Raw genomic sequence first — 26,727 nt, 5'->3', positions numbered from 1 at the left:
TTATCAACTAACATTTACTGACAACTTAGTATGTACCAAGCACTACTCTAAATACCTTACACGTATTCACAGTTAACGCTCACAACCTTAGAAAGATACTATTGTCATTTCATCCTACAGATGAGGAAACTGAGACACAGAAAGGCTATGTGACCTGCCCAATGCCATTCAGCTGGTGAGCAGCAGAGCCCAGGCTTTAACTTCTCACTGGACTTCCTAGGGAGGGATCAGAGAGAGAAAGGGAAGGGCAGGGTGGGACAGGGGTGAGCTCTCAGGTTTCCAGCCTGGGCAACTGAGTGCAGCCTTACCCAAAGTAGGAGCAGATGACTTGAAAGAAAGACAGTACATCACCACTCACCTACTAATTCCGTGTACCTCACAGGCGCTGCTAATGGGCCCAACTACAACCCAGCACGTGTAATGTAGAATAACATCCGCACGTGGCACCAGGCCGCACTTCTGCCACACTCCAGTAAAAATAAACCTCTCTGTCCAAATATAGAGTGGTTAGAAGTGCCATGTTTTACAGGAGAAGAGGCAGTTATTTGGCATTAAAAATAGACGAGTTTTGGCTTCCCTGCAGATCTGGGCAAAAGCACTGCAATTTCCAAGTGGAAACCCAGATGGATGGGGTAGGCCCCCCTCGGACTGATTCAGCTATTTAAAAATCCCAATAAAAAACTGCATCCCCTTTCTGGGCCTCAGTTTATCATCCATTATACAAAGAGGTTAGACAAGATGGTTCAGCATCACTTCAAGCTCCCCCTGTCTATGACGGCAGGTACTGGAATCCAAGGCTGGTCCTCTGAGGGCCAACAGCATCCTGAACCGCAGGGCCCGCTAGGGCAAGGTGGCTGGCCCTTTGGCTCTCAGCTTACTGCTGACAGGACCAGGGGTGGTTTTCCCCAAAGAGTTTCAGAACTCTGTCAAGAGCTTTACATTACCCTTGAGTCAGACACAGGGTTGATCCACAAAGAAATGCATGCCAGAAGCAACCCCTACAACCAACCTACCTCCCGAGATGCTACTTTGATAAAAGAAAACCAAAGCCCAGGGGTGGGGTAATGGGGCCATAGGCAGGTCCTGCACATTCCCTTTAACCCTGTGAGGCAGGCATGGCTGTGTTTTACATGTGGAAGAACTGACAGCTCAGAGGTTACATAACTTGCCTAAGATCATTCGGCTGACGGAGGCTGGAACTGGATCCAAAGCCCGTGTCTTTCCACTTCATTGGGCTTCTGCTGTGCTGCTTGCTGTGTGGTCAGAAAGCTCTTCTCCACTCCAAGAGAGGAAGGGAAGTCCTGACCAGCAGGGAGCTTCAGGGGAAACTCAGGATGACAACTGAGACACAAGGTAGAAGTCTCTCTTTTTTTTTTAATATACTTTTTTCTTTTTTGTATTTCTCTGAAGTTGTAAACAGGGGAGGCAGTCAGACAGACTCCCGCATGCACCCCACCGGGATTCACCCAGCACGCCCACCAGGGGGCGATGCTCTGCCCATCTTGGGGCATCGCTCTGCCACAATCAGAGCCATTCTAGCGCCTGAGGCAGAGGCCACAGAGCCATCCTCAGCGCCCGGGCAAACGCTGCTCCAATGGAGCCTTGGCTGCGGGAGGGGAAGAGAGAGACAGAGAGGAAGGAGAGGAGGAGGGGTGGAGAAGTAGATGGGTGCTTCTCCTGTGTGCCCTGGCTGGGAATTGAGCCCGGGACTCCCGCATGCCAGGCCAACGCTCTATCACTGAGCCAACCGGCCAGGGCCACAAGGTAGAAGTCTCAAATTCCCTAATGGGTTCTCTCGCATTTTTACCACACCTTGAAACACACCAGCTTTGCTTTAAATGGTTTTATTAAAAACTGTACCAATTGATGGGGAGGAAGATACACACACACTCTCTCTCTCTCTCTCTCACACACACACACACACACATACACACACACGAAGAACAGAAAGCCAAATACTCTGTACAAGTTAAAAAACAATGGGTCCCCACTCCCCTCCCTCTTTCCCTGTTTCTCTCCCAGAGGCAGAGTGCCTAGAACCCAGGGAAACTAATCTGGGATGAACAAAATGCTACATTCTCACTGGGTCTCCCCTGACAGCCCTGGACCTAGGGATGGGGTGGCCCGCTGGGCAATGCCCACAGAGCAGGGAGAGGCACTGGCCACCTGTGCAGAGAGGGGCACTGTGGACCCGGGAGCCCACACAGCTCTGAGCACCTTCAGCCGTGAGGCTGGAGCACCTCTGGAAGGGCGGGGCTTTGTCTGCCATGCCCTCTAGGCTCTAAGTCCTCAGCAACCCTGGGGTGCTGCCCAGCGGCCCCAGGAGGCTTCACAGGCTGATTGGTTAGCCACTTCCTAGGACAAGTCTGGCCAGGATGGCCTGCCACGAAGTGCCACTCTTGCACACAGAGAGGCCCTAAGCTTCCTCTAGCCTGAGTCGCAGCAATGATTCACAGAAGCCCTGAGAGTGGTGGCAATTTAAGTCTTCCAGCTTCTGCTGTTCTCTCCTCTCCTTACCCCTCTTCACCATGTCCCTCCCCTCCCAAAAGACAAGCTTTCATGGGGCAGTGTACTCCTTGCTGACAAGGACAATCAAGTGGCTCCCCAGCCTTCTTCCCACAAGACTTCAGGCAGATGGAGGTTCTAGATGGATGGACCATGCTAATCAACTCCCTCCCTGCCACGCCCAGCCAGGAGCCAGGAGCGACCCTTGAACAGGGCTTGGCCATTGTGGACAGTGAGACAAGTCGGCTGGGCCCTTCTGAGCACTTTGAACGTGCGTGCCACATAAGCTTTGGAAACAGACCTACACCCCTAGAGGATTGGGGAGGTCACTGGAAGGTGATCTTTTTCTGCCTCAGATTGAGCAAGAGAGGGCCATGGGGACAGCTCTCTAGCAGCTCAGACTTTGAAGCAGTCAAAGGCAGAGAGGCCAGGCCCAGTTCAACCAGCTGGGGAAGTCAGATGTCTGGCATGGGGAGGGGGGAGGATTTCCTCCCCAGTTTTGTCCACAGGCTTCCAGAAGCCCCTACTCTGGAGCTCTGAATGAGAAAGGTTGTTTTGACCCTGAATAGCAGGCTTCCCTTCCTCCAGGGCATTTCTACAATGGGGAGGGAGGTTTTCGGTCCCTCTCCCACCCCCAACCATCAACAAACCACAAAAACTCCACAAGTCTTCAGTTGGTTACAGGTCAGGACCCAGGTCAGACTCTCCTTCCCTCTAAATCTGATTCTCCACCCCTCACTGGAGACAGCCAAGCCTCTGGGCATGGGGGGTGGGAGGAGGGGGCCCAGAGGGAGGGACGTGTCTCCGGAGGCTGGATTTGAGTAATGTTCAGACGCCAGGGGCACAGGGGGAAGCGGCCAGGTCTAGATCACTAGGCCAATTAAAAATAGCCAGCCAGGAGGAACTTCTCTCCCTCCTGGGGCTATTTTGGGAGTTACCTCCTGGGTTTTCTGAGGAGGAGAAAGGAGGGAGGTTTTCAATTTTGCCCTGGCTTGCTTAGGATAGTAAGTTAGATCTTGGCTCCACAGAAGCTGGAGGCGCTGCAGTCAGCCCACCTTCCGCTTGGCGCCAAGCTCAAAGTTCAGATGGGCTTGTCAGACTCTGGGCTCAGTTCTCGCACAGGCGCTCCTGGGCCTGGCAGGGTCCCTGAAGTGGATGGCTTTGCCTAGCACCAAAGTCTAGACCATTTATTTGCTCTCTCACTCAGCTCAGGTGGAAAGTCTGCCAAGAGGGGTTAAAAATGGTTGGTAGAAATAATCCTGGTTTTCTTGTGTGCTCCACTCAAGCATACACCAGCAGCCTGCCTATCACAGCCTTGGTCCAGGAGAAGGGAAGGCACCGCACGTACTCTGCACATCAGAAAGGGGATGGAGACAGGCAGAGGAGGCTGGGTTTCACAACGATCGGCGTGTTCCAGAGCCAGTCCTCGCCTATTCTCTGGGTTTCTTCTTGAAAGCAAGACCCCATCTTCTTAGCAGACAAATCATGGTACACACCCTGAGAATATAATTCTGGCCAAGAAGAGGTAATACCTCCAGAACATCTAAGTAGAACAAAACAAAGGCTTTTGCACAGTTTGAGGTCCTTCTCCTCAGGGCCATTGTGAGCCCGTATGGCACCTTCATGCAAACTAGGAAAGGCACCAGTTCTTCTGGGCAGACACAGCCCTACACAAGGGCGTACAACTCAGTGAGCCGAGCTCAGGCTGGATTCTGGCCTCCGTGACCTTCCTCTGCAGGTGCCCTCGTGCAGTGAACAACCCACGCTACTGTACATCCAGATCAACACTTCCTTCAACAGCACTGAAGACCTCCTCTTTGCCGAATTGGAGGAGCCTGAGCTTGTTCAGATTTGAGAGTCTACTCTGGACTTCTCCAATGTCCTTGGGTAGCCCCGGGGTCTTCTCTGCCCAGAAAATGTATCTTTTCTTTGGGCCTTGCTTCCCTGTTTAGCACCAATGTAATCTTTTCTTACATATGCAAAAATATCATTTACTTTCTAAGCGTCTGGTTAACAGATTCTGTTAACCAGAGTCTCCATCTTTCCAGATTCCCCGTGTCTGCTGTCCGAGCTGGCAGACGGGCTGCTTTCAGTTCTCTCCATTAGTGCCCCAGCAGGGAGAGAGGGCAGTTCAGAGGCAGCTGTGGTCCTGCTGAGCTCCAGAGCATGCCCTTCAGGCCTGGCTGGAAACTGAAGGAAGACAGGAAATGTGTACACACTTTGCCAGTTTTGCACTCTAATCATTGTCTATTGTTCTAAAAGACATATTTCAGCTGACAAAGTCACTGTGCTGGCTTCTTCCTGTGTCATACTATGTGTGAAAAAGGAATGGGGATACGGAGGAGGAGGTATGTTGTTTCCAAGGAAACCGAGGGGTCTGGGTTCCTCCAGGGCTGACTCTTCCGGTGGGACGGCCATGTTTCCCAGTCCCACTGCAGTCCTGCCTCTTCATGCCCTGGGGTCTGACATTGGGGGTGGAATGCAGTCTGTTTCTGGGTCTTTGGAAAGAACAGCCAACAAAGGCACAAACGGCTGGTGACAGCACATTGATTGATTCTTTGGCTCGTCCACGGCTGACACCTAGCTAGTTCCAAGAAGCCAGAGATGGCAGTGGTTCTGTACCTCAGGACCAATCCCGGGGCATCCAAGTGGGGCCACGTCAGCTTTGAGGCCTATGCAGAAGTTTGGTTCGTTCTGCAGCGTGTTTGCGGGGTCCTTAGAGAAAGCCAACCCTCCCTGAGGTCTGCTGGAGATGACAGGGGCTGGGCAAGGATCCCTGAGCCCTTGGGGTGGGCAGTGGTTGGGCCAAATGAGAACCCAGACAGAGGCTGACCGGCCTAGTGAAGCTGCACGCTCAGCTGGAAAGCCCCTGCCAAGGCCCTGGTGGGTTCAAGTGGTGTGACTCGTCTAGATCCGGGCCATCCATGGTGGAAGGCTGACGGGTTTGGTGGAACCAGAAGTGTAATCGGTCTTCCGTTGCTTGACTGAGTCCCTGTGGGCAAGCTTCAGTCCACTCATCGGAGAACATGACTACCCAGTCATCTCTGACAACTGCTAACTGAAGAATCTGCTTGTCAGAGCCCTTGGGAGGACCCACCATCAGAGATACATGAGCCTCTACTTCAACAGTGTTTGACAAAGGCCCCCATTCCTGGTCAAGGCCCTAAACAGGGAAAAACGTCCCACTTGGGTATGTCTTATGTACACACAGAGATACATTTTTAAGATAAAAACAACAAAAGACAACTTCACAAGACACAGTATCAGTCCTGGCCGATGTCCTTCCTTCCTGTGGAGCCCCATTCTGAGAGGGCAGCCCAGCCTCACCTGGGACCGGCCCCGTTCCTGTTCTCATCTCCATTCAAGGCCAGGTTGTGTATGAAGAGGAGGATCTGCCACCACATGCGATTTCGGTTCTGCTGGTGCTTGAAGGAAAAAAAAAAAGTCAGTGCGGCTCCTAAATGCAGCCTTAGATGACTCTTTATCATTTGCAATAAAAGGTCAGATCAACATGTCTGGGCGCGGCCCTTTAATCCTATCAGTATAGCAAACTGGGGGGTGGGTTTAAGAGAAGTGGTGATGAGGGAGAGATAGTTAAGTTCTCCAAAAACAATTGCAGTTTTAACATTAAAAAGAAAAGCCCAGGCTCTTTATGTACTGTGCACAGAGGATTAAACACCCCCCCCCCCCCGCTTGCAGGATTTTCCAGAGTTTAGCCAAGTGCTGCTTTTAATCAGATTGGCTCCTGAGCCCCTCAAACCTCAGCTGCATGAACAACAAACTTTCTTCAGAAAGAAAGAGAAGTGCCCCCCTCTCTCCTCCCACTCCAAAGTAACACAGAGAACAAGGGGGAAAGGGGGGAGCCTCCATCTGCAAGTGATTTGACACTGTGAAGGTCAAAGGGTTAATCTTCAATTTAAACCACACTGCTGAGGCAGCAAAAATCTGATTTCATCCAGTGCAAACACGCACACAGACAGACACACACACACACTTGTGCGCCCGCCCTCTCTCCCTTCCCAGCATCTCCAGCTCAGCACTGCCCTTTTTATAGCTGCTCTTGACAGTAAGCCATAAATAACCCCTCTTGGAGCGCTTTCCTACTGACTGGAGCCAATTAAACGTTAAGCAAGAACATACTTGAAAACAAAACAAAAACAAAGAATGCACACTACTCTCTGGAGGTTATCCCAGGTCCTACTGTCAGGCAGGGAAGCTGGGGGCAAAGGTCAGGGGCCAGTGCTCACAGGATTGTGGCTGGTGCCCCACCCACACAGGTACCATTTCCCTGGGGCCAGAGAGGCCAGAAGGGGACTGAGGGGTGAGGGAAGAGGCGGTCTTTGTTCTCTCTTTGTCTGCCCAGGCGAGAGCTCTGGGCCCCGGCCCTCTCCACAGGTTTCTCAGTGGACAGGGGAATAAAAACCTAGTGTGCAGAAAGAAACCAGTACAGGCTGGACTTGGACTACGCAGTGGCCCAGGCAGCAAACATTCATATGTCAAGGGTCGGGGAGCTGGAGCCCCATCTTGGGCTGTTCTTAACCACAGCCCTGGCCACCACCAGGGGACTCCTAGTCAGATAGGAAGAGAACAGGGTAAGTCAGTGGCAGAACTGGAAAGTGAGTCCGGGTCTCCTGGACTCCCAGAGCTTGGCAGATAAGTCTGGCCTGGGGCAAGCATGCAGGTTGCTGAGTGCTCTTTCACTCTGCCTTCCGCAGAAGGGAAGAGGGGTGAGGTGTTAGCTCAACTGACCTCAGAGCCCTGCCAACCTAGAACAGAAAGCCCTTTCCCCTGTGGCCCTGAGCCCTTTCCCTTGCGGAAGAGAGACTGGAAAACAACCCAGAAAGGTGGAGGCGCAGCCACTGCTGGGAGGGGCAGGGAAACTGGGCTGTGCCAATGAGGAGGCCTGGCAGACTGTGGCCGGGGAGACTGATGGCTTCCTCATGTTTTGTAAACAAAGAAGAGTAAAAAGAGGAAACACACGGCTTAACAAAATCTGGTCACAGTAAAGCAGCGTGAAAATGGACTCAGCTGCAAACCTGAAGACTCAGGCCTGCAGCAGCTGGGCAGAGCACTCTCCCCTTCCCCTCCCAGCTGCGGCCCAGGACAGGTGCAAAGGTCATGTGGTGGAGCAGGAGGAGATTCCAGGAAAAAGACTGGTCCCTGGAGAGGCCAGTCTGCTGGAATTCCCAGTCTCCTCAGGTGCCTGTTTGAAAAGGCCGAGTAACAATAACAGCCATGATCAGAACAATATAGTAACACTGAGTGTGCAAGCCTCTGTTTGGAGTGTTTTACATCTTTTCCTCTGAGTGTGGTCCATGGACCAGCAGCTTCAACATCACTTGGGAGCTTATTAGAAATGCAGATCTACAAAAAAAGAAAGAAAAAGAAAAAGAAATGCAGATCTACTGAGTCGTCAGAATGTGAACCTGTAACAAGATCCCCAGGTGACTTTGAGACAGACACAGTATAGTATGAGTAGCACTGCTTTACATACATTAAACTCCTTTGGTCCCCTCAACAACTCTGTTGAGGAAGGTTTTTATTATCATCCCCATTTCAGAGATGAGATCATTGAAAGACTTGGGTAACTTGGTTGCAAAGCTACTAAGTCTCAGGGACTGGACTGAATCCAGACTATTTAACCCTAGAGCAATTATCACTATGATCCGAGTATATACTTTTCTTTATAGCAAATCTGACCCTCTATTCTCCCCTTCTCTAAATCAGCACAATAGACAGAGAAGGGAGATCACAATTCTATGATTTGGGGCCTGGCTCAATCCCATCCCTGTAAGCCTCAGTTTCTCCCCAAATTCCCTTAATAGAGGCCACTGGCTGCCCGGGTAACTTCCTGAGCCTTGAGGTCTCTGGGAATAAGACAAGGCAGCACCCTCACTGCCACCATTGGAGGTGTTGGGAGACCCAGAGACAGCTATGAGCAAGAGAGTGCTGTCAGACAGGAAGGCTGAGGTCTTGCTGGGAAACAGGGAGGCTAGGCACAGGAGGGGGCAGGCAGTCCACCCTCAGGAAGGATCCCGGTTCTGTGCCTCTGCCTGCGACAGACCTCAGGGCTCATAAATCAGCAAGGAAGACTCTAGGCCAGGAATCAGAGGACCTGGCAGTAGGCTGAGCTCTCCCACCAGCCTGTCTGTGAGTCCTCACTCTCCTTACAAGTGAAATGCAGGTTCCCAAATCTGGCTGTGTTACAGAATCCACGGAGGTGCTGCTGTGAACACGGAGTCCACAGGTCTCCCCCAGACCACTGGCTCAGGATCTCCAGGGGAGGGGCCTGGGAATTTATATATTGAACAAGCTCCCTGGGTGATATTTTTTAAATCAGAAGTAATATTTATTGTATATGTTAGTCATAAAAGTAATAGATGGTAACTGCAGAAAATTGGAAAATAACAAGAAATTACAGAAGAGAAAATAAAATCATTCATGATCCTATTGCCTAGAAGAAAATACTTCATGATTTCGTGTTTTCTTCACTCTCTTTCAACCTCTTCCCACCAGAGTAATGACTTGGCCAACTCAGAGGTAAACCCTGCCCAGGTGGTTCTAGCCAGGCCACAGACAGGCATTTGAAAATCACTGAGGTGCTTTCCAAGCCCAAGGTTTGGCGATTTGGAGTTTGTCATCCACAATTATCTTCAAGATTACAACTCAGAGCTCCAACAACTGAACTGGTGAGCTTGGTGGAGGGTCTGGGGGCTGGAGAACAGGCCGCCTGTGCAGAGCTGAGCTGGCGGCTGCAGCAGCCATGAGACCAGCAAGAGCAGGCCTGGGGACCCCACAGGCCAGCAGCCTGTTCTCTGGGCATAAGCAGATGCCACACATATGTCACCGAGCCTTCTCCTGCCACGGGGCAGCCCCCACAAGGCCCTTTTCTGAAAGGAAACCAAGAGAATCAAAGAATGCCCTGCTTTTGAGGAGCAACAATAAATATTTTTTTAATTAAACAAAAGGGCCTGACTCGAAAGAAAAGAAAAAGGACTTGAAGAGAGGCCAGTGAGAGAAACAGTAAGGAGGAAGGAAATGAACATTCACCCGACAGGATGAAGTACACAAAGACACCAGAACACCAGAGAACATGGATACTTGAAGAGACGGTGTGGAGAAGGGGAGAAGGAAGAGGGAACCAGGAAAGAGTGTGCTTGGTCTCTGACTCTAAATATTCGGCACAGCACCCAGCAAACAATCTCAGATCAATGAGTGCAAACCCCAGAGCAAGGCCCAGCAATCCCAGACTCGGCTTGAGCACGCCTCAAAGTATGAGAACCTGCAAAGAGTGGGCATTCCCAAGTGCACAGTCAGGGTGCCCTTAGAGTCAGGGGGCTGGGCTACAGGGCGTGGGAAGCTGACAGGAATTCCAGCTTATCCCAGAAGTACTCAGATTTAGAGTCTAGAGGGTAGGACCAAGGCATGGAGGAAAACAATAAAGGTGAATATCCAAGGGAAGCAGTTCTAATATGGTGGATAAAAATATTCTCTTCATTTGGAAGGGGGTTAAATAGAAGGTAAACGGTAATGGATGGAGACTTGCCTTGGGGTGGTGAACACACAACACCATGTACAGATGATGTGTTGTGGGATTGTGCACCTGAAACCTGTATAATTTTGTTAGGCAGTGTCACCCCAATAAATTTAATAAAAAGGAAAAAAAAAACCTCCTCAGTTAAGGGAGTGCAACCAAGCATTAGAGAGAGGCCTATGGCTTTCTTTGACTCAGTCCCACTTTTTCTGCTGTGTTCAGGGGATGAAGGCAGTCAGTTGACAAGTGTTCCAGTCAGCCCCACTGTGTGCAAGGCATTTATCCTGTATGACAGGGATGGTGGAGGGACACACACAGGTACTCAATAAGCACACACCGGACTGACTATAGAAAAGTCAGCCTGCAAGATAACTCACTTGTCTGAGGCCAGGAACAACTGATGTCTGGCCAGGTCTTTTTTTTTTTTTTTTTTTTTTTTGAGTGCTAGCCGTGGTGTCTGACATAGTTGGATTACACAAATCAAACTGTTCCATCCCACGAGGCCTCTGCCCTAAGCACAAAGAGTGCTCCCTGCCCTCCCCAGATAGAACAGATAAGAATCCCCCTCTGCCTCTCCACTTTGGATCCAATTCACACCCTGGGGGGCGAGGGGCTCTGTGTGTCACCAGTCTTCCAGATGCTCTGGCAAGAGCTAATTCACCCCAAAGGATCAGAAGAAGGCTGTACTGTGGCCCTGACTTAAAAGAACCCTGCAAGTTTACCCAACAGATAGCAATTTATTATATCTCCTACTTAGAACAGAATACTTTCTTATCTTCCCGTTTGCTCCTCAAAAAGATCTGGGACATAGGAAGGGCAGGTACTCTCACTCCTGTTTCACTTTCAGGGAAGCAAAGGCTCAGAAAAGTTGCCCTATATCAATGAGTTGAGACAGGGGGTTATTCAGATCCCTGACTTCTGACTCCAGAGCTATGTACTTTTACTAAAATATTACAGTGTGTTTATTCACATTATAAAAATAGTATTAACTTTTCAAAGCAAATCACCACTGAACTGCTCCCCTAGTATGTTTAGAGACATTGTTTCCAGACCATTAACTATTTAGTAAGGATGCTGTGGACCAGAAAAAATAAACCTTTCAGAGGCAGAGAGCTAACTGAAGATCAAACAGAAATAAAGCTAAAACTGGGCTGAAATTATAACTGCAGAGCATGCCCTGAAAGCACACTCAGTTTCTTTAAAATGCAGAACTATATATGCTCTGCTTTATGGGAGACACACTCTCTACAAAGTGACACCATCCTACCTTTCCCGTTTACTCTAAACCCCATTCATACCCTCAAACCCACCTGCCCAGGTGAAGGAAGGAGACTTGCTGTTGAAAACAGGAATGGAGATAAGGGAGACTTCAGGAAAATTCCACTTGAAGGAAGTTAGGGAGATACTTTTGTTCGATTCAGCAAGCTTTTATCAAGCACCCAACTGTGCCAAGAGTTATGAAGGATACAAAGATGAGCAATGTCAACTCTGTCTTCGATTATTTTGCAATCCAAAGGGGAGTAAAGCAAGAACACAGACTAAGTGTGCCAGGAGGCAGAGAGGGGTCAGGGCAAGAAGTGGGTGCTAGACCATGTTCTTGCTTTTCAGCACGTGCTCACTGAGGAGGAGGAGTGGGTGGAGGGGGAACACTGTGGTTTTAGGATCAGCAGATGTATATGGCTTCCACCTCAGCCACTATTGTATAACCTGGGCACGTTACCTCACTTCTCTGAATCTCACTTTCCTGTAAGACGAGAATAATAGGGTCTAGAAATACAAGGTGGCTGTGGTGATCAAATGAGAAAAACCTATGTAAAGCAGGGGCCTGGTGGCTGCACTGGGCAAGCTCACCTCTCCTGGGGAGTGCCAGTGGGGCCTGGGCACACTTAGCTTTGCTGAGTCTTCTCTCAATACGCTCTGCTCAACGTTCCCTTCCAGGAGCACTATCTCCTGGACAGACTTGTCAAGTCCTTGGGAAATCCCTGACTTCTCACTCGGAGATAGGCCTCAGCAGCCAGGGGCAGCTGGGCTCAGAAGTCCAGGCTGCCAAGCCGAGCCAGGGACTCTGAGCCCCTGGGGCAGCCTGAGCCTAGTGGGCCCACTGTCCCAGAATGATTCTGACCCAGATACCCAAGGAACGAGTGATGAAATGGAAGAATAAAAAAGGAAAAAATATTCCTGGCCCAGAGCTTTCTCAGCTCAGCCAGCAGGGCTAACAGGCCTGTCCATGGTGGAAGCCACAGGCCACCACCATGGCAAAGGGCAGCTGGGGGCCAACAGGTTCTCAGAAAAGACAGGCCTTCCTTTAAAGCAACTGGAGGCCACTGCCTTCAGCCATGTGGGGCTAGCGATTAGAGACACGCTGTGCTTACCACTCAGGTCCCCAGAGTCCTGCTTTGCACTTCCCTGGCCTGGAGGTAAGGGACTGCTGAGGCCCTTGTATAGCTTCCCCCAGAGATGGCTCTGTGCTTCTATTTCCCCCAATCTGAGAACAGCTCCATCAAAATATCAGGCAACCTCTTAGGAGCTCAGAAGGAACCGTGGTGCGTGCGCTCTGGTCAAAGGGGAGGAAGGGAGGAGGGGGCAGGTCTGTTGTGGGTCTATAAGACTGTGGAGAAGGAATCCCAAGGTTCTGACTCCCAACCTGGGGCCTTTGCAGCTGGCTGTTCCTGTCTCCACCTGAGACCCGTTCCCTGGACAGGACAAGGCAAGCAGAACGTGGAAGATAGCTGGACCTTCCCCCTCACCATGGGCATTGACTGTTCTCATCCTGGTCATGGAACATGCCCTCTTGGTTGCCAGCAGTGGATCAAAAGGCAAACTAGACATTTTTCATTTTCCTTCTTTCTAATGCCTCCCCTAAACCCTTCCTCACATCACCCGCGAACTCCCCCCCCTAAAAAACAAAAGACAACTTCCATCCCTATGGCTTCCCTTGGTGGGGACAGAATGAACTGTCCATAATTACCAGACCCTTCTCCTAGAAGAGAGAGTAGTCAGGTGCAGATCTGTGTGGGGAACTTGGCCTCTAGTCAGCCACGCTGATGACTCAGAAGCTAAATATAGCGAGCGATATAAACAGAGCCAGCCACAGAGCAAACACAGGGCCCCCAAGCCCTTGCGCTGGCTCTCACGCACAGCAGCTTTTCACGGCCCCTCCCCCAGCCTCACTCTTCCCAGGCAATGTCCTCGGTGGACCTCCCAATCCTGGGATAGAGGCTGGCTCTGTTGGGGCCCTTCTCAATTTAAGGTATATCTCTGAGGCTTCTGCCCAGGGCTGCCCCATCAACCACACTAACAGTCTGAGCTCCAGAAAACCACTTGCTGACAAGGAGAGCATCCCAGAGGGTCAGGAAGCAGTCAGGGGCTCCCTGAACAAAGGATCAGGCTGCTGGCAGAGAAGCTGCTAGTTAATAAACCATGAAAACACCAACTTGGGCACAACTGCCTAAAAAGCTCCACAAGAACTACAAAAGGCAGGTCCATGTGAAATTCTAAAATCATCCTTTAACACATTTCTAAAAGTGTTAAACTTATCAATACCTTAATAGTTTATATGTCTTATAATTTCCAAAGAGCTTTCACATCAACTCTGCCAAGTAAGTATTAGAAACCAAGTCTCAGAGAAGATACATGATTTGCCTATGAACACAGTACTCACAGGTGACAGAGATCGGATTTGAACTGGGATCTGCCTCGAAGTCTGGATCCTTTCTCTGATATTGCAACTAAAGATGGTTGCAAATGAGTGGCTGAAATTTTTCTCTGATTTCTCTTTCCAGAAAGTCTAATTACTATTCAGGGAATTTCCAAATCTGACTGTTCTGAATGGAGCAAATCCCTGTCCAAGTGAAAAAGCCATTTCCAACACAAAGAATCCCAACCCTCCTTTAGCTTTACTCAACAGTCTACAGTAGCTACTTTCTCTCTCTCTCTTTTTCTTTTGAGGATTCTTGGCTTCTTAACATGGCCCCAAAATACCCCCACAAATTTAAAGATGGTGTCATTGGGACAGAAGACTTTCTCAATGGGAGGAGACACCAGCTACTGTCAATTCTAAGGCCCATGCAGGAGACGACCATGACAAGGGGAATGGAAAGAAGCTGGACTCATCCCTTCTGAAGAGAGCAGCCATGAGGCCAGCGAAGAAGCAAACTTGCACCTCCCCTTCCCTGCAGGAGCTGGACGAACACGGAAATACCAGGACACCCTAACGAGCCTGAGTCAAAGTAGACCACAGTCAACAGACCGAGCGAGGTCACCCGCTACAGCTGGTCAGCTCACAAAGGAGTAAAAGGGGAACCTTCTACCCCAGACCCAGCCGAAGGAAGGTAGAGTGTGTGACCAGGTTTGGAAAGGCTTTTACCTCTACTCGTTCTGCCTCTCTTGTTGCTTTGGAGACCTAAAAAGCCTAAGCAAGTACCTCCCTAACACCGGTCTGCCAGCCAATTCCTTGCTGGTTGGTCCAGAGGAGCCACCCTGAACTGATCGCTTGGGTAACCAAGCTAGACCTGCATGTTCTTTGGGAGGTACACTGGGAGGGCTTATGGTCAGCATAAGCTGACACCCTGAGAATCTGCACCCTTTTCATCTGGGGTCATGTTAATGAACTCAATTGCCATAATGACATCCTATAACACACTTACCCCTCATTATGCCCCCTCCCTCAGTTCCACATCTCCTAGGGAGAAGTTGTCCCGATACAGAAAAAGAATAAATGAGGTTCAAACCAGGGACTAAAGGCAGAGCTCACACTCTTACAGGACTGAGGGATCAATGGTCACTGTCTGGCTCTGGACACCATTTCTGAAACTGAGAAAGATGGGCAGGCCCCCTCAACTTCTTACTACCACTTGGGTTGTCTTTCATGGCTCTCTAACCTCAATCAACAATGACAGGGAATGACCATCACTCACTGAGAACGTACAGGGCCAAAGCCCATAGCTACATGGCTTGTATAGCAACTTTTCTGGACAGGGCAGGTAGAAGAGAGCACAGGTATCAGTGTGATGGGTGGCGTGGGAAACATGAAGGCTAACTAGGATTATAGGGAGACAAAAGCAAATAAGCATTTAAGAATACCTACTGTGGCCTGACCAGGTGGACAGAGCATTGGACTGCGATGTGGAGGACCCATGTTCAAGACCTCGAGGTTACCAGCTTGGACCCAAGGATGCTGGCTTGAGCAAGGGCTTACTCGGTCTGCTGTAGCCCCATGGTCAAGGCACATATGAGAAAGCAATCAATGAACAACTAAAATGCCACAATGAAAAACTGATGATTGATGCTTCTCGTCTCTCTCCATTCCTGTCTCTCTGTCCCTATCTATCCCTCTCTCTGACTCTCTCTCTGTTAAAAAAAGAAGAAAGAAGAAGAAGAAGAAGAAGAAGAAAGAAGAAAGAAGAAAGAAGAAGAAGAAGAAGAAGAAGAAGAAGAATACCTACTGTGTGCCTGGAATTTTCACAGGTATTATCTCAAGGTTACTGGTCAAGGTTACTGCCTTGACCAAGTAAGCTTCACAGTAAAATTCCGTGTTATTAGCTCAAATTTACAGAAGAGGAACTAGTCTTAGCCAGGTCAAGTGACTTCCCGATGGCTAGTAGGTGGCAAAACCAGTATTTAATCTGGGCTTTCTGACTTTCTAGTCAAAGCCTAAAGCCTAAAGCCTTTATCTTGAACCACCTCCTCCCCAGGGCCTGTTTTCCTACCTGTAAAGATGAGGGAAGGGAAGAGGGTAAAAAGATAAAGAACAAGACTATAGGAGTGCTAACAGTACTTTTAGATATAAAATATTACACTGTAGTTTACATGAAAATCACTCATTTCTTAAAACTAACTGCTAAAAGATCCTCGAGGTGCCACTATCCTAGCCCTTCCATAAGCTCCTGGTAAAGGTCTGTGAGCAGGGTTAGCAGGGAGGAGGGGTGTGAAGCAAGAGGACTCCACAGACAACAAGCTTGGTTCTTTGTAATGGAAAAGTCAGGCTAGAAAGGCTTCCCTGGCTCGCCTCCTGATACTGCAAGATAGAAAGAGGTAGCCGGCAGGTGAATCAGGGCACAGAAAACTCAGGAGCCGACATGGGGTGAGGTACAGAGAAGGGGAAAACTCTTTTACAGTTAGTTCTCTTGCTTTAGTCCTCCTCCTACCTACCCAGTTAGTGACTCTGGCTGAGATGACAGCGTCCTGTCTAGGGCTGAACCATGCCCTCAGAAAGGCAACCCTGGACTGGGAGAAATGAGGCCAGGCAGCAAAGAGCAAGGTCTAACCTTGGGATAAGGGCTGCCTCCTCCTGTTCAGGAATCAGGAAGAGCGGGCCCTGGGCTTGTTCTAGCCTCTCAACCTACCATATTTCCCCATGTATAAGATGCACCATTTTTAAAAAAAATTTGGGGTCTAAAAACTGGGCGCGTCTCATACAGTGGTTGTAGATTTTTTACTTGAATTTCCCGCTTTTTTGCGCTCATTGTTGAAGACAATGATTCATCTTCAGACACAGAGGAGGACAGGCTAATGGATGGGAGTTTTGATAGTGATGAGGAGTTGTATGAATTGTATAATGAATAAAATTTGAGTTCATTAACTTTATGTAATACTTTTTTTCAAATTTCAGGCCCCCAAATTAAGGTACATCTTATACATGGGAGCATCTTATACATGGGGAAATATGGTAGTCCCAAGCATACAGGAGCTCACCAATACATGGGGGAATATTCTGGGAAATACCTGTTGAGAGAGACCAGGTCTGTTGGAAATGAAAAAAGCTGCCTTGCAGACAGTCCTCTAGAAGTGTCTAGGAGACCCACAGCCACTGTGTCCTATATCAGCTCCAACATCAGGACTGGAAGTTGTTGAGCTGGACTCAGCCATAGGCCGCAGAGTTTTGTATGCGTCGCGACAGTTTTTGCATACTTCTGAATAATTTCTTAACTGTAGAAAACTATGTATGCTCTCCTAAAATGTCAAAGGCACCTGACAATAAACATTACATCTCTTCAGTGTACACTATTTGCCCTCTTAGAAAACAGAAAACAACATAGTATGTACAACCGGGGTAGAGTGAATGGGCAGGAAGGAGGCCAAGAGAAAGAAATCAAGAATCAGAGTAAGTCCACATATGGACTGAAGGGGAAACTCTAAGCCAAATTCCACAGAAAAATCAAACTAGATTTGACTAGACTAGAGACTGGAGTTTGGAGTAAGAAGAGGAGGCCAAACTGCCTTATTATCTCATTTTTTTTGTTTTGTTTTTTAAAGATTTTTATTCATTTTAGAGAGAAGAGAGAGAGAGAGAAGGGGCAGAGGAGTATGAAGCATCAACTCCCACATGTGCCTTGACCAGGCAAGCCCAGGGTTTCATACCAGTGACCTCAGCGTTCCAGGTCAACGCTTTAATCACTGTGGCACCACAGGACAGGGTGCCTTATTATCTAAGCATAGGACCATCCTCCCTTCCTGATCACTAAGGGACTGGGAGAGCCACCAGGACCAGTTCTAGATTCAAATTTTTCTCAGAACTCCTTGGCAGATGGCACTAATATTCTCTAACTCCTGGTGCCCTGTTCTCAGGAGACCCAAAGTAGATTTCTCTTCCCCCTAGTGCTGGTAATTGATTGGTCTTTGAGTCAAACCTACTACTACCAACAGGCCTCCTGTGGTCACCTGAAGTGACCCATCTAAGCTCAAGGTCTTGCCCAATCATGATGTTATTTATTTTCCTGATTTCCAAACAGACAGATAAGACAGACTAACAGACAGACCAAAACGCACACATACACACACATCTTGAGGGCCAGGGATAATGTCCCAGAGGTAGGGAACGTGCTCACTCCCAGGGGGTGCGCCTCTGCTTCGGAGGTGGTTGTACCAGCACAGAGCAGCCTCAGGCTCCTCTCACTGCCTTGGCAGCCATCCAGAAAGTCAGCCCAGAGAGGAAGGGTTAAGTGCCTGGAGGCTGCCCAGACAGGGCTGTAGAGCAGGGCAGCCTCCAGCCCGTGGCATGAAGGTTCTTCCAGCACGAGCCTGCCAGCCGCCGCCTTTGTTGATGGACTCAGCCACATGCTCCACTGACATGGGGTGCCCCGCCCTGGCGGGGCTGGTGCCAGGCTGCCGGCCAAGCACCGGCCTAGCACCCGGCCGGCCGCTGGTCTGGAGCGACTCTCTGAGGTACACGCTCCGGAGTCCCAGGCACCAGTTCCCAGACAGAGACAATGAGGAGCAGCCTCTCCAGCTGGGAAGTGTCAGGTTACAACCGGTTCCACCACTTTCCCCCACTCAGGCCCATCTCTCTGCCTTGGTTATTTTGGTTTCCACTGCACCTCAGCCAGGCACCCTCAATTATCCAGTTTCACCGTAGCACCCTAAAATTCTTCCCTTAAAGTCTGTAAGGTACAATCTCCCAGCCCTGGCCTCAAGAAGACACAGTTGGTCAAGCAAAACTCTAAAAAGCCATCCCATTTTCCAGGAAGGAGGGGTGGTAGCATCTCCCAACAAAACACTCTATGGAGCCTGAACTGTGAGTGGGCAGATAACCAACTTGGAGCTCAGAGATGAGGGTAGGCGTGCTCATCCAGTAGGGCCCATCCAGTCTCAGGAATCACAATAGTCAAGGCCAAAACTCTGGGACCATATCCTTGAGGTCTGGCAAGACAAAGTTACAAAGGCAGGCCCCAGCCCCCAGCCCCAGCAGACTCAAACCTTGCCACCCTCCACCCTACCCCAAGGTCCCATGCCTACTTGCTGCATATGAAGCTGATGAAACTGGTCTGCAATACACTGAAGCTTTCTGGCAATCTGTATCTCTGCTCGATGTTGCCACTGTCCTTCAGGGGGCTGCTCACCAAGGGGCAAGCCTGCAGGGAAACTGGCAGGGAGAGGGAGCCGGTAGCCAGCATTGCCTGCAAAGACAGAGGGCCCACATCTCAGTATCCTCCACAACTGCCCCTTTCTCCCCATGTCTAACACTTCTGGAAGAGGCCTGGGACCGAAGCCTTATCAGGGCAGGCTGGCAAATTTGGACAACCTGACTTGCTTGCTGCCTAAGTGTATACAAGTCGATGCTGGGAGAACAAAAGGGAATGGTCCCGGCCTTTTCTTCAGTTCTCCATTCGCCGCAGTGCCACAGCAGAGTAATATGTGTGGGTGAACTTGCCAGCCTTCTGTCCTTATTTACCAAGCTATGCTTGACCATAATTTATTATTCATGTAGAAGTAGGTTGAAGCTCTTCTCTGGAAAAGCACTGGAGGCAGCTCTCCAGACTTCCTGGGTTGCACATAGCAAGGGATAGAGAAAGAGAAAATAAAAATGTATTTTCGCTTTTTAGTGCAGAGGAGGAAGGCTGATCTCAGGTCCTAAAGCTCTGGGCAATGGTACAAAAACTAGGGAGAGAAAACTCATCAGACGCACAGAAAGCCAAGTTCCTCTCTGGAGGCAGCCCCAGGCAAGACCTCCAGTTCAGAGCTCCACGCTTACCAATGCTGCAGTCAAGCTGCCACTAGGGGCGCCTGCCTGCCTCTTCCCTCCGTTCCCTCTTCCCGCCAGAACTGCTGTGCCAGAATTACCCTATGGATCAGCTCCCTCCAGGCATAACTGCAGCATCTCCTCAATCAGACACAGCAAGATAGCCTCTGAACCTTTCTCCTAACTCCGTTAAGCTACTGTGCTAAAAGAAGAAAACAGACTGTGTGTCTAAACCGCCCTTTTACCAGAGGAGGGCATATTGCTCATCAAACCATTTATATCCACAAATGAAGGGGTCTTGTCCCGCTGAGTCTTGGAAACAGCCCCTGTGTTGGCATTCAGCCTATGCAGTCTCAACCTCTTTTTCCAGTTCCCCTTCCAAACACAGAAAGTCCCAAGTGACGACTGGGGGCCACCTTCTGCCTTCAGGAACCTTCTGTCCCAGAATCAGCTGGGTTTTCCCCTTCAGTGTCAACAGCAAGTTACACTGATTCCCCCAGCCTTCTCCAGAGCAACACTAGCCACTTTACAGAAGGTACATCATACCAGGACACAAAAGGCTAGACCACTCTACGGGCCACAGGATGTAAAATCTGGGGCTTGGGTACCCTCTCTTCAACCCAATGAGACACCATAGACCCAAGGATTCCTCCAGAAAGGGACAAAAGAACAGAAATAGTGGCAGAGACTTTGTCCTTCTTGGTGCTCAAGGAGCACAGGTAAAGAACAATGACAAGTAGAAAGGCAGCAGGTAAGAGTGGAGGAAATGACTAGCCCCTGCTGCTCAATTTGGGGAAGGAAATAATGAAGGGCAGGTTTGGGGAGGGAAAGTCCCCTCTTTTCCCCAATTCTCTATGGAGACTCTCTCTGAGGAGTCCTGAGGCTAAGAGCACTCACCATAAAAGAGTCGTTGGGGTTCCTCGGTCACCCCACAAGGCAGCATGACACCCTGGCTCGGGGAGGCTGGACTGAGGGTCTGGGTGGCCTTGTCTTCCTGGCTGGTGGGTCGAAGCCCAGGGCCACAGCAGTGGGTGAGAGGGAAGAGCTGCAGACGGCTGAGGGGGCAATCCAGCTGGCTCTGGGCAAACAGGTCAGCAGAGGGCAAGCTCCCCGGCTGGGTCCCCAGCTCATCCTCTGGCTGAAACACATCATCCTCCAGCTCTTCCACACACTGAGGTGGATCCATCTCCCCTGTTAGGGCGTAATAAAGCATCCAGGATGCTACCCCCTTCCAGGCCAATTCTGGAGTGGGAGTCCTGGAGGGGGGTGTCCTCCTCTACCCATCCTTCTCCCCTCTTCTCCATTCTTATCTGGGGAAGTAGAGCCAGGTACTGATGACTGATAACCTTAATGATATAATACTGCCAACGGTGACACCCGTCTTCCCAGATGTGGACTGCCTTACTGTTCAAGACTCTCTACAACTCTTTCCTGGGACCACCCAGAGCCACCCTCCCCTCAACCTTCTTCTGACCCAGCTGGTCATGATCATGAAGTTTGACTGCTACTGACTCTGAGCAATAGCAGGGGTATGATCAGCTGCTACAAGCGCTCAGGATACCTGGGGAAATGTCAACAAGACTAGCCTCTGTGAGTGGCTGTGGGAGGGCTTTAGAAGGGTGCTGTGACTGGCTGTACACACAGCACTCACTACACTGTTTCTCACTCACTGCCCTGAGTAACCAACCACCAAATTTGAGTTGAGTTCTAGGCTCAGCAGCAAAAACAAAAGCTAGCCAGCAATCCTAGGGCAGCCAGGTTCCCTCCAAACCTGCTAAGCCCCGCCCAACTGCCCATCTACTCTTGTCTCCACCCCCTAGCTTGCTCAACACAACAAACAGGCTCCCTGGTGTGGTAAGAGTGTGTCCTGGGAGAGAGAGGGAAGGAAGACCCAAGTTAGTAATTGCAGCTGCCCTCTCAGCACGGTAGAGCTGTCTGCCCATCACAGCTTGGCTTAGAGGGTAGGTCCAGCAGCCAGCAATGTTGCCAGCCTCCCCAACTCACTAGTCTCCAAGACTTCAAATCTCTCTCCACAGCCCACCATTCCTGCCAGTGCTGAACCTGAGATTAGTACAACCTGCCTCACAGGAGGAAGTGAAATTTGGCCCTTTCTCTGTGACCTCACTCACTGCCTGTACTACTCAGGTTGCTGATACGAGTTTCTTGGTAATAAAGAAGTTCCTCTTGCACCACCTGATGACTCTTGGAAGTCTGATGTTGGAGCCACCTAGCATCTTGAGTTCCCAAGCCAGGCCCCCACAGACACACACTAGGAACCCTATAGAGCCCCTGGAGCAGCCAGAAGCAACCACCTAAATGGTTAAGGATACAGAAAGACCATGTTTGTCACTGCCAGATTCAATTAGAGATTCCCTGGGAATTCTGCTTCCTCTTGCCTTTGAAGAAGCCAAATGGTCTCTGGGTCGATAAAGTACTTAAAGAAATCTCAGTTAAAATTCAGAAATCCTGGCTTTTCCAAATGCAAGCTGTCTCTTCAGTTGTTGATTGCTTCAACCCTCTCTCCATCCCATTTAGTCCTATCTCCACCCTCTTTCCTGGAGAGTGAGAAGATGCCCACTTGGATGGCAGAACAGGTACCTGGTATTCCTTGAATCGTGTTTCCCAAAGGGGGGTTGAGACGGGAAAACTCCAGCTTTTCAGCACCAGGAAACAAAGTTTCCTACTGAAAAGACTGCTGTCCTGCCAGTCACCTGGCAGAGACTTCCCTCCTGCCCTTCAACCTCTTCTCAGCAAGCTGGCAATCCCAACTTAAAAAGGGGCCCTCGACAGCCAATCACAAGCAGGACTCATTGTCTTGGTTCTTCCTTTGATGCCCACTACCTCCTCCTCCCACTCCCAGCAAAGCCCCAAAATTCAACCTTTGCTTAGACTGGACGTGGGGGAGGTACAGCCAGAGGGTGTGGCCCTGCCAGCCAGAGGACCCTTCCCACTCTCTACCTGAACTGCAGGTGGCAGCCTCGGAAGAGGTGTGGGCAAGGTCAAGTGTAAACTGGGATACAGTAGAGAGACCCTCTTCTCCCCCCTCCCCAGAGTTGAAGAGGTTATGTCCAAACCAATAGGAGGAGCACTTCCTGAGAGCACTACTAGGGAAGGTTTTACACCTAGCAAGGGGAACTAATGCCCTCAGCAGCTACCCCAGCCCCATGGGCTCTGACAAGGATGCTCAACTTAGTAGACTCCTCCTCCTAGGAAAGGGCAGTAGACAGACACTCTGAACCTCCACGACAGCCTAAAATCTGGGAACGCTCGCATACACACATTCACTTACTCACTCACACAACACACAGCAGACCTGGGTGACTCCAGGAGAGAGTTTCGGCCTCCGAGTCGCGATGCCAGGGCTCCGCGCCAGGGTCCAGCGTGACGAGCACTCGGGGGCTTGGCGCCCAGACTCAATTGGGAAGGAGGGAAAGCCCAGCTGTTAAGGAGAGGGGCCTTCAGACTCCGCAGGGAGGCAGGACGCCCCAGAACTCCCTGCACAGCACCAAGTAAGATCCAGAGGCCGGGCCGTTCTCTGGCGCCCAAGTCGGTTCTGCAGTGCACCGCAGGTTCCTCCCCTGCACACCTGAACCCAGCTCCTTGGACTCTCAAATACTACTCCCCCCAACTTGCCTCGTGGAGAAGCGCACTGAGATGTGGGTCTCCGTAGCCCAGCGCCCCAGTCCTTCATGTTCACCCCAAACACCCGCAGCCCAACCCTTCCCGGGCCCCCACGCGCAGCGCGACTCCACTCCCCACTTCTCCGAGGAGGTGCGATCCAACTCGGCCAGGCTCCCGGCCGCCCGGGCGCTCACCGGGCTGTTGCGGGAAGCGGGAGACGCGAGCAGGGACCGCAGCCGCAGAGGGCGGGCGGACGCGGGAGGAGGCCACTCAGCACCGTGTGTTATTGTTTCCAAAATACGCCCGCTCCGGGCATCCCGCAAACAGCTGATGAGGCCCCGCCTCCAGCGCGTCACGCCAACGGCTGGCCAATGGTGAGTGGAACCCCAATCCCCGGTTAGACGGCTGCCAGGGACGGTCAAGAATGTACGAACCTTCCCTTGGAAACATTGCAAGGGGCCGAGCAAAATTCTGACCCGCGCCAGAAACGCAATTGGTGCCTTGTTGTCCTCGCAGATTCGGTTCCTAACGGGAAGCACGGGAGAGTCCCTGAGCCCTTTCTACTAAGAGCGAGCGCGGGGGCGCCAAAGTGACTTTTGTTTTCTTTCTCGGGAATGGGCTGAATAAATACGGCGTCTAGACAGTGAGGGGAGGAGAAGGCGGAGAGCTTCTACACGCAGCTAGAAGCAGCGTCCAGTGGGTGCAGGTGCGGGTCTCCGTGGATTCCAGCCTGGTGGCAAAGCAGCTTCCCGCTTACCGAAAGAGTGAGGAGAGAACTCCATCCCCAAATCTGTAGGAATCCTGAGAATGTGTCTAGAGCTGTAACTGAATGATTTCAAGATCAAACACATCCAAAGGGACCCTCAGGTCCTCTTCTTGATTGGGCGTGGACACATCAAATACGCATCTGGCTGGGAAGAAAGATCAAGAATTCAGGGACCACCTGACCAGTGGTGGCGCAGTGGATAAAGTGTCGACCTGGAACGCTGAGGTCGCCGGTTCAAAACCTGGGGCTTGCCTGGGCAATGCACATGTGGGAGATGGTGCTTCCTGCTCCTCCCCCCTCCTCTCTCTCTCTCCTCTCTAAAATGAATAAATAAGGCCTGACCAGGCAATGGTGCAGTGGACAGAGCGTTGGACTGGGACGCGGAGGACTCAGGTTCGAGACGCCGGGGTCGCCAGCTTGAGCCCAGGCTCATCGGGTTTGAGCAAGCAAGGCTCACCAGCTTGAGCCCAAGGTCACTGGCTCAAGCAAGGGGTCACTCGCTCTGCTGTAGCCCCCGGGGTCAAGGCACATATGAGAAATCAATCAATGAACAACTAAGGAACCGCAAAGAAGAATGGATGTTTCTCCTCTCTCTCCCTTCCTGTCTGTCTGTCCCTCTCTCTGACTCTCTCTGCCACAAAAAATAAGTAAATAAAATAAAATCTTTTAAAAAAAGAAAACACGTAAAAAAAAGAATGCAGAAACCTATCTGTCCCTCTCTCTGTCTCTCTGTCTCTCTCTCTCTCTCTCTCTCTCTCTCTCTCACACACACACACACACACACACACACACACACAAATGCAAGGACTTTATTCACAGTAGCCAAGACATGGAAACAACCAAAGTGCCCTCAATAGAGGACTGGATAAAGTAGATGCGGTACATATATGCAATAGAATACTACTCAGCCATAAGAAATGATGACACAGAGTCATTTATAACACCATGGAAGGACCCCTTGAGAACATTATACTGAGTAAAATAAGTAAATCACACATAGGTAGGATACAAAGCTGAGACTCATGGACCTAGATAAGAGTGCAGTGGGGAGCAGGGGTGGAAGATGTAAGGGGGGGGCTGGGAGAAAGGTGTAAAAATGGACAAATATGAGGTGATAGAAATTGATTTGGCTTTGGGTGATGGATATACAACATAATTTACTATTGAAATGATGTAGGGATGTTTGCCTGAAATCTACGTACACTTATTGATCAATGTTACCTTGTTAAATTTAATTTTCTAAAAAATAAAAATAAAGAGAATGCAGGGACTGCTTGGGCAGTTGACACATATTTGTTTATGGTGGCATCCAGAGGCCTGCTGGTACTGCCAGGGGAGCAATGTGTCCTGAAGATTGTACAATATTGGTAAGAGTGGCTTAGGACTATTTCACAAACATTTATTGAGCACCTGCATCATGCCAGGTACTGGGCTAGGTGCCAAAAACCTGGTGTCTCCCCTCAGGGAGCTTACTATCTACTCAGAGAGGTAGACCTGAAAATAATGAAAAGCAATATGAATTGTGTTAATTTCAGGGATAATGACTGCTGGGAGATGCAGAAAGATTCAGAATGCAAAGGCTGGAGAAGGCGTCAGGGAAATGGCTTTTGAGTTGGGCCTTTGAAGGATGGGGAAATTTTTCAATAAGGAAAACCAGATAAAATAGCCCAGGCCTAGGGGCAGCAGAATAAAGTGAACTGGGGAATCTGTCTTGGGAGTAGGATAGAGGATGGGATCATTGGGTACACACTAAGTGTCCTTAGAATGCCAGGCTAGAAATCTGTACTTTATTCTGGAGGCAAAGGGGAGCCAGCAAAGACTCCTCCCCTTTTTTAAAGACTTTATTTATTTATTTATTTTAGAGAAGAGAGAGAAATGGGGAGGAGCAGGAAGCATCAACTCCCATATGTCCCTTGACCAGGTAAGCCCAGGGTTTTGAACTGGTGACCTCAGCGTTCTAGCTTCATGCTTTATCCACTGTACCACCACAGGTCAGGCAAAGATTCCCCTTTAAAAGGGGAGAAGAGGAGTGACTTGGCCAACCCTGAATTTTAGGAAAGATAAACAAAGAGGCCAGAAATGAGTGAGAGGGAACCAGTCCTTGCAATAGACTAGATGATCAGTGATGGGGCCAACCCCAGTGGCAGTGGGGATTGGTGGTCCTCTGACTAGCAAGCTGTTCTCTCTGAGTTGTAAACTCAGATTTTTTTTTTTAATTTTTTTTTTTCATTTTTCTGAAGCTGGAAACAGGGAGAGACAGTCAGACAGACTCCCGCATGCGCCCGACCGGGATCCACCCGGCACGCCCACCAGGGGCGACGCTCTGCCCATCCTGGGTGTCACCATGTTGCAACCAGAGCCACTCTAGCGCCTGAGGCAGAGGCCACAGAGCCATCCCCAGCGCCCGGGCCATCTTTGCTCCAATGGAGCCTTGGCTGCGGGAGGGGAAGAGAGAGACAGAGAGGAAGGAGAGGGGGAGGGGTGGAGAAGCAAATGGGCGCTTCTCCTGTGTGCCCTGGCCGGGAATCAAACCCGGGTCCTCCGCACGCTAGGCTGACGCTCTACCGCTGAGCCAACCGGCCAGGGTATAAACTCATATTTTTAAGTAGAGCTGGAATCCTTAAGCCAGAGAAGCCTAAAGTCATTTTTTTTTTTCTTTCCTTCTGTTTTTTAAATTGATTGATTTTAGAGGGAAAGGAAAGGAGAAAGGGAGAGAGAGAGAGAAAGGGAGAGAGAGAGACAGAAACATTGACTTGTTTCTGTATGTTCCCTGACTGGGAATCAAACCAGCAACCCCCTGTGTATCTGGACAACACTCCAACCAACTGAGCTATCCATCCAGGG

The 26,727-nt window shown here is 50.2% G+C and overlaps 1 protein-coding gene across 3 annotated transcripts; it reads right to left on the bottom strand.

The window, feature by feature from the left end:
* Window positions 1-1,483: 1,483 nt before the first annotated feature.
* Window positions 1,484-23,452, bottom strand: BMF (Bcl2 modifying factor). Of its 3 annotated transcripts, none has more exons than XM_066277126.1 (5): window positions 23,312-23,452; window positions 22,810-22,935; window positions 20,394-20,687; window positions 18,773-18,933; window positions 1,485-5,930 (listed from the first exon to the last, which is right to left on the bottom strand). In XM_066277126.1, the coding sequence occupies exons 3-5, from the start codon at window positions 20,680-20,682 to the stop codon at window positions 5,829-5,831; spliced, it is 552 nt and encodes a 183-aa protein (XP_066133223.1). In that variant the 5' UTR covers window positions 20,683-20,687; window positions 22,810-22,935; window positions 23,312-23,452; the 3' UTR covers window positions 1,485-5,828. The 3 variants fall into 3 exon arrangements, with proteins under 3 accessions (XP_066133225.1, XP_066133223.1, XP_066133224.1); XM_066277127.1 differs by lacking the exon at window positions 23,312-23,452 and adding an exon at window positions 23,130-23,300; XM_066277128.1 differs by lacking the exons at window positions 22,810-22,935; window positions 23,312-23,452 and having other exon boundaries at window positions 1,484-5,930.
* Window positions 23,453-26,727: the final 3,275 nt, after the last annotated feature.

Source organism: Saccopteryx bilineata, chromosome 4, assembly GCF_036850765.1.
Source record: "Saccopteryx bilineata isolate mSacBil1 chromosome 4, mSacBil1_pri_phased_curated, whole genome shotgun sequence".
NCBI lineage: Eukaryota > Metazoa > Chordata > Mammalia > Chiroptera > Emballonuridae > Saccopteryx > Saccopteryx bilineata.
Note: the sequence above shows the minus strand (reverse complement) of the source record. Positions and strands in the feature narration are given on the sequence as shown.

Bases quoted from the DNA above. Each gene is read 5' to 3' on its own strand.
- BMF (XM_066277126.1), bottom strand. From the start codon at position 20,682: ATGGATCCACCTCAGTGTGTGGAAGAGCTGGAGGATGATGTGTTTCAG. The intron at 18,934-20,393 runs GTGAGTGCTCTT...CTGTCTTTGCAG, and splicing joins ACCCCAACGACTCTTTTATG to GCAATGCTGGCTACCGGCTC. The intron at 5,931-18,772 runs GTAGGCATGGGA...TTTTCCTTCAAG, and splicing joins ATCAGCTTCATATGCAGCAA to CACCAGCAGAACCGAAATCG.